General features: G+C 36.3%; 1 protein-coding gene across 3 annotated transcripts in view; it reads left to right on the top strand.

Annotated features, from left to right (window-relative positions):
* Positions 1-12,708, top strand: part of prdm5 (PR domain 5) — a 76,738-nt gene that overhangs the window by 9,788 nt on the left and 54,242 nt on the right. For 2 of the 3 annotated variants that reach the window (XM_002940319.5, XM_018096245.2), the window contains exons 4-7: positions 5,409-5,586; positions 6,919-7,093; positions 8,262-8,354; positions 10,414-10,535. In XM_002940319.5, the coding sequence (XP_002940365.2) occupies positions 5,409-5,586; positions 6,919-7,093; positions 8,262-8,354; positions 10,414-10,535 (568 nt within the window). The remainder of the gene's footprint in view (positions 1-5,408; positions 5,587-6,918; positions 7,094-8,261; positions 8,355-10,413; positions 10,536-12,708) is intronic. The other variant, XM_031903071.1, reaches the window with a different exon arrangement.

The raw sequence follows: 12,708 nt of genomic DNA, 5'->3' as shown, positions 1-12,708 counted from the left end.
TTAATGAGGTTGACTAATTGAGTAGAAGTGTCTAACCACCGTTCTGGGAGCCAGAACTCTTAATGGTTGGTAGGGGTTCAAAAACTTATTTCACTCAATGAAATGCAATTCAGTTGCTATCTTTTATTTAAAGTTATTTTTTTCGATTTTCCTTTTGATGTGCTATCTGCCACTGTTAAAATAAACCTACCATTGAAATGATACTGTTCTGAGACTTTTCATTTCTTTGTCATTGGACAAACTTACAAAATCAGTGAGGGGTCAAATAATTATTTCCTCCACTGTAAAAGGCCATTCTTAACAACATTTAATGGTACTTTCATTAAACATTTTGTGGTTTTAAAGGTATTTATAAATGTAATTGCTGCTGAAAGCAGCATATAATTATATCCTCTGCACTTCTGGCTCTGACTCCTGAAACACTGTAGCAGAAATATCTAGTATAAATAAATCTAAAGCAACTGGACTTGTTTAGTAATCATCGAATACGTTTCACTACTCATCCAAGCAGCTTCTTCAGTTCAACTGATTTGTATGGGAAGTCCCCAGCATATGTACTCTTCCACTAATACACTCACAGTGGCACTTTGTAACTCATCAGAGAGGTGACACCTGAAACTCACAGAGGTGTGAATGCTGTGGAGTTACTTTGAAAGGATTGCCAAAGTATCACGCAACTCATTGTTAGTTCTTGCAGTTGCATGAATGGATGTGTGAAGGGTTCTGAAACAGCTGGGGTATAGATGTTAGAACAGCATTGTATGTAGCAGACAGAAGGTGGTCGAAGGCCCCCGCCTCTGTTTAGGGATGGTTGCTCCACTTTAACATGAATAGGCTCTTTTACACCTCTTTCAAACCAGCGGTCTTCTTTATCCAAAATTTGGACATTGCTATTGTCAAGGGAGTGTCCCTTGTCTTTTAGGTGTAGAAATACAGCAGAGTCCTGGCCTGTAGAGTTCACCCGACTATGTTGAGCCATTCGCTTGGAGAGCAGTTGCTTTGTCTCCCCAATCTAAAGGTCTGTGCACTCCTCGCTACACTAGGTTTGAAAAACACAGGGATGTGGTGTTTGTTGAAAATTCTCCTGAGTTTCTCTGACACTCCTGCTACATATGGGAAGTAATGCCTTCCTTTCCACTTCCTCTATATATGTATAAGTTTGCTACAATGGCAGAAACTGGTGAACCCATTGCACAGCCATGTTTTTGCCTGTAAAATTGGTCCTTGTATTTGAAGTATGTGGTGCTAAGGCTCAAATCCTACCAATGGGGCTCAGATGTTGGCCAAGTATTTTGCAATGCTGAGTCACTGAATTGATGCTGCTGACAATAGACCTTAGTGGTGCTCCATCTTTGTGTATCTTGGGGAGTCCATATAAGCATGGTGTAGCTTTCCTGGGGTACAGGCAGTGGTATAAAGCTTGATCAATGGCTTCCTCCTTTTCAAGTTGTTGTTGGCAATCTATTACCTTTTTCTTGTAACTGCTGCTTGGGTCTCTCCTTAAAGGTTCATATGTATTGCTATCACTGAGTAGCGTGGTCATTTTGCAGTGATAGTCAGTTGTGTTGAGCACAACTGTGCATCGCCCTTTATCTGTTGGCAGGATAGAGCTGTTGGGGTCCTTACTAAGAGATGTGAGAGCTCTCCTTGTGTAGTAAGGTTAGAGGGGGGTGTTCTGGCACTTGACAAGGCAGCTGACACTTTTAGTCGGAGTTGTTCTGCTTCCTCCACCTTTATATGGTTGTTATTGATGGCAGATTCTGTGGCTGTGATGAGCTCAACCACTGGGATTTGTTGTGGTGTCACTGCATAGTTTAGCCCCTTGGCTTGCACATCTTTTTTCCTGCCTGATAGGTTCTTAACCCATGTTTCCTTGGTGTTCTTGGATGTCTCATTTTTCTGCCTCCAGTTTAGTTCTTCTGTCCTTTTCAAACTGCTGCTTTGTGACAGTAAGTTGGTGAACTTGCTTATTTCCCTCTTCTTACTCTTAATTTGTTGGGCCATCTGTGCATGTTCAGTTAACTGAACCACCCTTTCCAGAGTTATATCAAGTAGCTGTTTTGTCAGACTCTGTTTTAGTTGTTCAATTTTCTGTTTGATGGCCTCAATGGGAAAGTTGATCTGTCTCACCCGTTCATTTAGTAGATGTTTTTGGGCCTTCTGTAAGATATTGCTGGCTCTGAGAAATTTTACAGTGGAACCCAGGCGTAGGCTACAAGTAGTGAGTCCCTGATGTCTGCATCTGAGATTAAAGAGGAGATAATCCACCAGTTTTCTTGCTGTTCTTTCATATTTCTGAACCAGTTTTAGTAGCAGCGGTCTCTCACTCTGTGGGTCCATAGCCTAAATGTGGCAACATGTTGTGCAGTGTTTTCAAGAGATTGATGCCATTCAAATTACTTAATGCCCCAGTGGAGTTTACAATCTAATTCTCCTCTCCTTATAGCTAGTTCCATCAGTTGTGAATTTACTTTTCTGAGTGTGGGAGAGTGGGACAAATGATACCATCTCCTTGCAGATATCAAAATCAAACCCAGAACCCCAGCTCTGCTAGCCATGAATTTTAATCACTGCATTGCATTTTAAATAAATAAATGTAGTCCCTGGATTCAGCTTTGAGTTATCATACCATGATCTGCCACCTCAGGAGCTAGGTTTTAATGAACAATTAAATTTCAATGCATTATACATAGCGAATATATATATATATATATATCTTGACGACGATCCCTTGTGGATCGAAACGCGTCGATGTGAGTCCGGAGCAATAATATTTGTTTTGATTTTTTGAATTATATATTTATATATATATATATATATTATTGTATTTCAATGAACAAACCCCATTTCACAAGCCAGATTTGTACATCTGAATATTGAGAAGTCCCCAGAAGAATAAGAACCTGTGGCCCATATATAAATAGATGATAAAAGATAAATAGTGTATAGTGTATAAGTAAATAGTGTATAGTGTATAAGTAAAATGTGCTCCAAACTTTAAAACACCAGTTATCCCGTCATAGTGTTGTCATAGATAAGTAATCAATGTATAAGGTTAAAAGGTGTTATAAGATTTTCTGAGAAGTAATGATAGCAGTTCTGCAGCTCATCTATGTCTCCAGAAGATCAGATATATAATTGTTTTTTTTGTTAACACTGAGCAGAGGACAGAGTGGATTATATTACTAAATCTTCAGAGCTTCAGTACTTTTAATAAAACCTAATAAACTTGTTTTGGCTAAAACATTTGCAGTAAAGGGGAATGTAGTTCATTGCTTAATCCTTTCCAGAACTGTATGTCTCCTGAGAAGGATGCTTTATACAGTAGGTGGTTGTAGATGAGGACATTCAGTGAATAAATGGTGCATTGTAACGATACAGATCACAGGCATTTTTTGTGTATATATTTTTGATCAATATCCATTTTCTTATTCATATCAATTATATTCATAACCTTCATGATTATATAAAATTGTGGCGAGTTAAAATATTTTATGTAAAATGAAAACTTATGGTTAACCAAATAATATATAAACACAAGAATTTCTTGTGATAACATTAAACCACTGATACTGTATTTGCCCATAAAAACCATTAATATTGCATCTAAAATACAAAACTGTCTTTTACTTGAAAATATTTTTATTTTTTTTGTATTTGTATTCCTCTAACCAAAGAGTACGAGGCAGAAATAAAAGAATATTGTAAAGGAAGTGGGACTCAGTGATAAGCTACTTTTAGATATTTACAAATTGTAGAAATGCTCAGTGCAAGAAATCTACTATAGTAATTAAAACTACAAAGGAAGGATTAACTTGTAATGAAATAATGTTTCAATTTGTGTCAAGGATACTCAGAGGACATAATACACTTTCTGCTTGATATCGACATTTTTAAAGTCAGTAAAAAGTCAATAAAAATAAATTAGCGCCTTGTTTTAGTACAATAAATTTCATGATATAACAGTTAATTTTACTGTAGAGGGAATCATTTTTAAAAAGTTTTTTATAGATACATTTTTAGACAGTATTTGGAAATATTAAAGATTAAACAACAGAAGTTCAAATCACATTTGATCAATGCATATAATAACAATTCCCTTTGCTTAAAAATATGTTCTGATGTCTTTTTGTAATACTTTAAATTTTATAATTTTAGATTCTGTTTTCTCAAATGTATTAGCATATCATGATGTTTATGTATCAGAGTGCTATCCATTTCATTGGACCAATAAAGTAGGTAATAACTACACAATACATTAAAAATGAATATGTGTATTAAATAAAATAAAACCAATAAGTCATCTTTGAATTATTGAAAGAAAGTTCAGTGTTTAGTCTATGTTACTAATCAGTGTCAATGGGGGAGAGTGACACACAGCAAGGGCACGCCCTGGCAGATTATCATTATCAGATTTATCATTTTTAAGTTGTAGGTTTTATCTCGACCTCTTGTCCCTCCACGTCTCGGAGGATTTATTTGGCTTAGGTGACATATTTATGTACAGTTATATAAAACAGTTTGGATACCCCTCTCAGCCTGCATAATAATTTACTCCACTTTCAACAAAAAAGATAACAGTGGTATGTCTTTCATGAACATCTGAGTACTGGGGTTTTCTAAACAAAGATTTTTAGTGAAGCAGTATTTAGTTGTATGAAATTAAATCAAATGTGAAATCAAATGTGAAAAACTGGCTGTGCAAAAATTTGGGTACCCTTGTAATTTTGCTAATTTGAATGAATGTAATTGTGTCAATACTCATAAACACTATAGGAGGCGTCTAGAGGCTGTTAAATTTTCAAAAGGAGGCTCAACTAAGTATTGATGTAATATCTCTGTTGGGGTGCCCAAATTTATGCACCTGTCTAATTTTTTTATGATGCATATTGCATATTTTCTGTTAAAACAATAAACTTTATGTCACTGCTGAAATACTACTGTTTCCATAAGGCATGTTATATATTAAAAGGAAGTCGCTACTTTGAAAGCTCAGCCAATGATAAACATAACTCCAGAGAATTAAGAGGGGTTCCCAAACTCTTTCATATGACTGTATGTTCTGTCTCATAACTGAACCCCTGCATTATTTGGTCTACCAGCCCTTTTCTTTGTTAGTTAATCATTAGTTTAAAGGCAAACTGTTATTATTTTCCTATACAAATTATCTGTCCCAGACCAGTCTTGAAGACAAATGTGTCTTCCTGTGTCTTGGGACCAAATGTGCCCAGGTTAGCCCTTACAATGCGAGAACCTTACTGCTCTTGTATGACAATAGGGTTTTTGACTCAAGCCACTGGTAAAGTAATAAAGTACAAAATATAGGCAGCTTTGAAAAATAAGACTGCAAAAAGATGTTATACTTTCTTCTATTACATTTTTCCCCTGTCACATTTTGGTGCTTTCAGGAGGGGGAGAACATATTCTATCTAGCAGTTGATGACATAGAAACGGATACTGAATTACTTATTGGTTACTTGGATAGTGACATGGAAGAAGCTGAAGAAGAAAATACTGAGATTGTTAATGTAGTCAACAAAGAAGAGGATGAGAATATAAAAGAAAGTCAGCAGCCATCGGAAAAAGGTGAACATTCCAGTACTAATACACCACACTGCTACTTTTTCTAATCTTCTTTTGCATGAATGGAAATATGAAATAGGTGCTGGCCCTTGCTGTTTAGTATCACTAAGATATAATATGGATTTATACACAAAAACACAACAGTTTTATCCTTTTCTGTGAAACGGACTTTATATTGTGCTTATGTGGCATATAGATATATATTTGCAGTAAACTCATTCAGAGTTTATCCGCTTCAATCTCAAACCAGTGCACAGATATCATAGTTGAGGATCATGTTTTTACATGTGTAAGGAGGAAAAACACAGCTCAGACTCACAACTGCTGGATAATTAGACACACACAAGAAGGAAAATAATTCATTAGAGCTGCGGTCACATTTTTCTTCTATATATCATATGACCCTAATTCTCTGGGATTTTGCCTCTTTCTGTAAATCTGGGCCAGGCCCATGAAACATTATGGGGCCGATTCACTAAAGGTCGATAGCGCTTATCGCATGCTTTTTTGGGTTAAAAAGCATGCAATAATTAAGTCCCGATTCATCAAAGTCATTTCGCTTGGTTAAGACGCATATCGCATGCGCAAAAAAACCGTGTTATTTACCTCGCATTGCGGTAATTCTCGTATAGAATTAAAACTTAACGCATGATTCACAAACACATATGAAGCGGTAAACGCGCTAAATATCGCATTAGTCTGTGCGAAGATTAACACCTACTTGGGGCAGGCGGTACTTAAAGAAAATTGTGGATCGTGAGCTTTTGGCAACATAGCATGGACTTTACAGTGGGATTTTTTCAAGTATGTGTTGGCCCTAGAGTGATGCATCCTCCAGTTTTCATGGAAATGGTCATTTTCAGAACAGTACTGTAGTTTTCCGAAAGTAATGGTTACGTGCGTTAAATCGTGCACTAATATAGCACGCAGCAAAATATATCGCGCGCAGTGGGAAATAATGCACGCGGCGGGGAAATAATGCAAGAAAACCGCTCATCATGAGTTAAATAACGCAAAGAGCATCACTTCTTATTTATGACACGTGTCCTTTTAGTGAATCGAGCGTTAAGTCGCAAAAAATAAGAAGCGATAACATTTTTTAATGCATGCTATAAATAGTGCTCGTTTTATCAACCTTTAGTGAATCAGCCCCTATGTATTATGCAAAAGAAAGTCTGATGAATACTGTGCTGCTGTTTTTGTTGCATATCTGTCCATAAATCTAGGATGCTTTTAATCTCACTCCATCAATCAATCTTTTGACTTTCTTTCTGTCTTTCTGATTTACAAATACATTTCTGCATAGTTTAATTAGCATTCTTTTGTCATTTGCAGAATACATAACCTATAAGGAGGACCATCGTTGTCCCCATTGTGAATCAAGTTTTCCAAGTCAAGAGATCCTAGCAGAACATCTTCAGGCTCTGCATCAGAAGCCAGTTGAAGAGAAAGAATTTAAATGTAGAAACTGTGGCAAGAAGTTCCCAGTGAAACAAGCTTTGCAGAGACAGTGTGTATTCAAAAGTATATCCATCATGTAGCATTTCTGTTTTTTTCTATGATATGCCATGTATTTGATAGATGATAATCTTAATCCACAGATTCTTTAAAGAAAAAGGGTTATTATACACATTACTATCTATAGCTAATACAGATCTGTAGCCGTGTAAATGTGCTGTACCGGTTATTTACACACAAGTTAACTACCCTTGTCTATAATTATGTTAAATATTTTTAGATGGTTTAGATTGTTCTTGCTTAAAAATAAATTATCAGTAAAATTGTGCTTTATTAAATCATGTAGCAAATATGATTTTTTTTTTAATTTCTGCTGTTCTGATGTAATGATTGTTCTTTACATTTGTTTATGGTTTAATGGTGTGTGTGTGTGTATATTACAAAAATAATGTGTGCACACCAGGAATGTTGAAAAATGTAAAATTCTATATTTTATTCAATCCATTTAAAAGTAACAGGCCAACTTTTTGGTCTCCACCCAAGACCTTTATCAAGAACATGTTATTTTTGGAGTTTATTGAATATGGCATATTCAGGTAGTACCCGGGAAACTTGCATTAAAAGTTTTTAAACACCTTGCTTTTTAGGATTTTTGATAAAATTTCAACAAATGTATCCTTATATTTCAAAATATATATACTCATATGTATTATATTTCAAGAACTATTAAGATATGCTTATGTAACAGTATCAAGAAACAAGTAAAAACCCTGATCACTAAAGGTCTGGCAGACCTAGAATATAATAATAACAAGATAAGACAACAAAAACATAATGGCTGCTATTAATACCTGCATAGCAGAAGGCTGACTGCACCAGATTTCACGTTTTTATGATTGATGCAGTCCTTGTTTGACAAGATTTTCAATCTAAATGATAGATCTGGCTGATATCTGGCCAGATATTGACCAGGGTGCTGGGTGCTGAAAAGTGTAGTTCAATGACAGGTGAATGGCTTAAGTTGTACAGACTTTATTTATATAAATAATGTGGCTCCATTTAATAATGTCCCAATTAATGCTATTGAGTAGATTATAGCCATATTTTTATAATTAATAGTACAGCTAATCATATTGACAAGGTTGACTGGCAATGGCATACAGTAAAACATATTTCTGTATTACGTTAGCAGTCACTAATGCATGTTTTTGTCCCTTTAGTGTACTCCAGTGTACTGAGAACATTATCTCCGGGGACTCTTCAAGCAGTTATCAGTGTTCGGTTTGCAATAGCTCCTTCGGCTCTTCGTTGAGGTTTTGTGTTTGAATTACTGAACTGCTGTCTAATTTCTGGCTATCTTTCTGCATGCCTGCTTCCAAGTTTCATAGCCTTCTCTTTTGACATCTAACCAAGAAAAAGAAGCACTTTCTTCCCTTCTATATAGGTAATTCACAAACTAAAGCCTCACTATGGTGCATGCTTTTGACTTTTAAGTATTCATATAATTATTCAAGTTCAGTAACACATTTTTGTTATAGAATGTTTGCATTCGTATTGCATGTGCTTGGTACTTGTTTCTTAAGAATTTTTTTCTGTAATGTGTGTATAGAGAGTCTTGTTTTTAGCAGGTCAAAAACAGGCACTTTTGGGTACCATATGGCTCACTAAATCTTACTTAGTATTTCTTGAATTTCCTTCAAAAGCAAGATTCCAATTCAGCATCTCTTGTACCCCTATAATTGCTTTACTGCATCTAGTAAAATGCATAAGAGTTATTTGTACACCCACTGAGCAGATTTAACATTTTTATTTCTGTTTATTCCTTTGGGATTTTTAGAGGTATATTTATCAATGGGTGAAAGTTAGAGATCATCATCTGAAACAAACACCTCTATAAATCTTATAGGAATGAATAGAGAATGGCAGAATTTTACTGTGGTGAGCTTTAATTTTACACTTTGATAAATCTGCTCCTAAATTGTGCAAAGTTTTTTCCCTGTGCCTAGCATAGGCTTTGGACAATGTATCTGCATCCATTGTAACTATATATTTATACTGATTAGTGTAATGTGTATATGATTAATATAATTAAAGATTAACTAACCTCCCCATGCTGCAATTTGAAGTCTTATCACCCCTTCGTAGGGCCGCCACCACCCCAGCTGCATCACTGGTACTTAAAGAAAAAAAAAAGTCTCTTGTGCCTTTTCTATATATGCAAAGCTGCACATCCACTTTTGGCAATCGACAAACAAAAACATGTGCAATGCTACTGCCAAAAACACAATTAAAAATGATTACAAGATCATTGCAGTTCAATCCTTTAGCCGGTTCATATAATCCATTCTCCAACATGCACAACTAATTTTAATTAAGAGTGTGATATCACAGAAGGTGTGTTTTACGTTTAGAAAAAAAACTACTACACTGTATTATTATTTTTTCTTAGTTGACTATCCCTGAGCTTCTTTTAAAAGCTACTGCCAAAGAAACCACATGGTGGATGCCAACCCACCCATGGAACTCTGCATGTAGAGAAAAGGTACCAGCTACTGGAGTTTTTTAAAGTTTCAGCGATACGTTGGGGAGGGTTCCTAGAGTTCACCTTCACGAATCTTATCATTTTACACAGTACACCACAAATAGTTACTTTTTAATTGCTTTCCATTTTTCCTGTAAAACTTAAATTTTAAAAAAAAAGCTAAATAATTAAAACAATCGTTGTGGCAGATGGTTATAGCTCAAAATTGGGAATCAAGCATCCCAACAGTTCAATATTTTTGCCATTTATTAACCCTTTTGTCAAGAAACCGAGAAATATATATCTATTGATTGGAGTGCATTCAACTGCGCTAAAACACATTTCAGTTCTGTGGATTGGTGGTACTTAGCAGCAGTGCTGAGTAGTAACCAAATCCTGAATCCCTGATGCAAATCACATGCAGGGAGGAAGGTTTTGGACAGTTAATTTTTGTGCACTGGAATAAATCTTTCTAGTGAATAAAACAGAAATCTGAACATTAATAAAAAAAGTCCCTAGATATCTGAAACTTTTGTGAAGGTGAAATGCCCATTTATAACAAAACGATTGGGCTGAAAAGAGAACCATGTAGGTAAACTTTCATAAATGACTTGAACTAGTGTACTAATGTAGCTACACTGTGATGTTTTTAGCAGAAGAATGTTTGATTAGACAGTGTGACAACGAAATAAAAGAATATAGAAACATCGCTTCTGAATTCTAATCTGTAGTATTCAGATTAATGAGTCATTTTTAAACCCTAGTGCCACAGCATCTTAACAGACAATTACTACATTGTTATTTTAATGTATTATTCTGTTCCTTAATTCAGTTTTTTTTGTTTATTATAGTCTGGAACAGCACAGAGAGGCTTGCAAAGGAGATGCAAGATTTATTTGCAAGGCTGATAGCTGTGGAAAGAGATTCAGAAGCAAAGATACACTGAAAAAACACAAAGAAAATGTCCATACAGGTTTGGAACACACACATATATATACTATATACTTTATAGATAAAATTGATTTTTGCAATTTAGGAATCAAGTTTTCTAAATTATCTAGAATGAGCCAATCAAGTTTACTTTTCAAGACTTTATTTTATGGAGCCGAGACTAAAACATTAAAGGGGGGATGCAAATATTGACTTGTATTAAAATCATCAGTAATGCTACATGGTCTCATTGTGTACCAAAATAGCATTGTAAATTATATATTATACTCTTACTGAGTATCACGTTGTAGTCAATAATTTAAGTTTTAGTAATTTAATAATTTCAATTCCCAGTGACTTGATAAAAATGTATTTAAGAGACCAATACATTGTTTGTAAATTCACAAAAGGTAAACTACACGCAACGACTATAGAGTTAATGCTAAGTGCAGGAAGACAAATGGATTGTGTTAAAGGCATTCCTCACTGCCTGCTTCTTTGCCATTTTAAGATATTCTAAAGGTGCACAAGCAGCAATGATTTGCACAAGCAGCAACCACATATTAATACATAGTATGATTTTTGTTTTCTTTTCTTACATGCAATGTACAGTAGAAAGCCCTCTGATCACCGCTCCTTGTTTCTCTGAATGTATATAGCTACCTTTCCAAATGTGTCACAGAGGATTATTTGGCCAATACTTTAATAACATTAGAAATCCTTAAAAGCTTGTTTAATGGGTTCATTAACTAAACATATGTTAGTTTGAAATCAAGTCCTGGCATCATTTTTTAGCTAACTGTAAGCAAATGCAAAAAATTAGAAGCAGCTGATCTCTGACTGCTTTTATTACTGCACAAAATCATCAAGTGAATCATTGCCGCTTTCCCTGGATCTGGGATTACTAAAACACCCTTAAAAACATCCATATGAAATATACATATGAGGCTGCAATATGTATTTTTTATAAGCATGTTCCTATAACAGAACAATTAGGTGTGGTCCAAACCAACATCCGATTAAAGGTGATGTGGTTTTCTAATCAGGGCAAAGTATCTGTTTTTTAGGACAAGTCAACCCAAAATTTAATTATCTGGCTAATAAAAGAAAACACATTTCTAAGTAACTTTGCAATATACATTCATTAAAAATTTGCAGTGTTTTTTTTACCAAATGCAATGGTAGTACCCTATAGAAAGGGGTTGAGCTTCAGTCTGCCATATGTTTACCCCAAAATCACAGACCTGGCCACATGACCAATGAGACTACTCCGCTGGTTGTAGAGTCCATAGAAAGATATGGGCATGTTACTTTAGGGCAGTGCTGTCCAACTTCTGTGGTACCGAGGGCCGGAATTTTTCCGACCTATGTGGTGGAGGGCTGATAATGGAAGCCAGTTTTGACCACTTCCCTTTTTGAAACTGCACCCACTTGAAACCACACCCGTGTTATCACATGACCATACCCATATTAATGGTTGTAGTACAGCAAAAACCTGCCATACTCTGCCTTCCCTACCCTGCCTGTGTGTGCCATACTCTGCCTTCCCTACCCTGCCTGTGTGTGCCATACTCTGCCTTCCCTACCCTGTCTGCGTGTGCCATACTTTGACTGTGTGTGCTATTCTTGGCTGGTTTGTGCCATACTATGCCTGTGTGTGCCATACTCTGCCTGCCCTACCCTGCCTGTGTGTGCCATACTCTGCATGCCCTATGCTGCCTGTGTGTGCCATACTCTGCCTGCCCTACCCTGCCTGTGTGTGCCATACTCTGCCTGCCCCAATCTGCCTGTGTGTACCATACTCTGCCTGCCCTACCCTGCCTGTGTGTGCCATACTCTGCCTTCCCTACCCTGCCTGTGTGTACCATACTCTGCCTGCCCTACCCTGCCTGTGTGTGCCATATTCTGCCTGCCCTACCCTGCCAGTGTGTGCCATACTCTGCCTGCCCTACCCTGCCAGTGTGTGCCATACTCTGCTTGCCCTATGTGCCTGTGTGTGTGGCACACACAGGCAGCATACAGTGACACAATGCTGGCACTGCTCCTACAGTCTGCACAATAACTATATATTAAAAAACTTTTTAATTGCAGTACCACCTCAGTGTATGTTCTTTTTGTAGTGTGCAGGGATTATTTGTGGGTTTCTACTGCTCCTACAGTCTGTCTGAGGTGTGAACAGGGGAACAATGTGGGTGATTAAAAGGTGTGAACAACAC

Source organism: Xenopus tropicalis, chromosome 1, assembly GCF_000004195.4.
Source record: "Xenopus tropicalis strain Nigerian chromosome 1, UCB_Xtro_10.0, whole genome shotgun sequence".
Classification (NCBI taxonomy): Eukaryota; Metazoa; Chordata; class Amphibia; order Anura; family Pipidae; genus Xenopus; species Xenopus tropicalis.
This window is presented reverse-complemented; position numbering and strand designations above follow the sequence as displayed.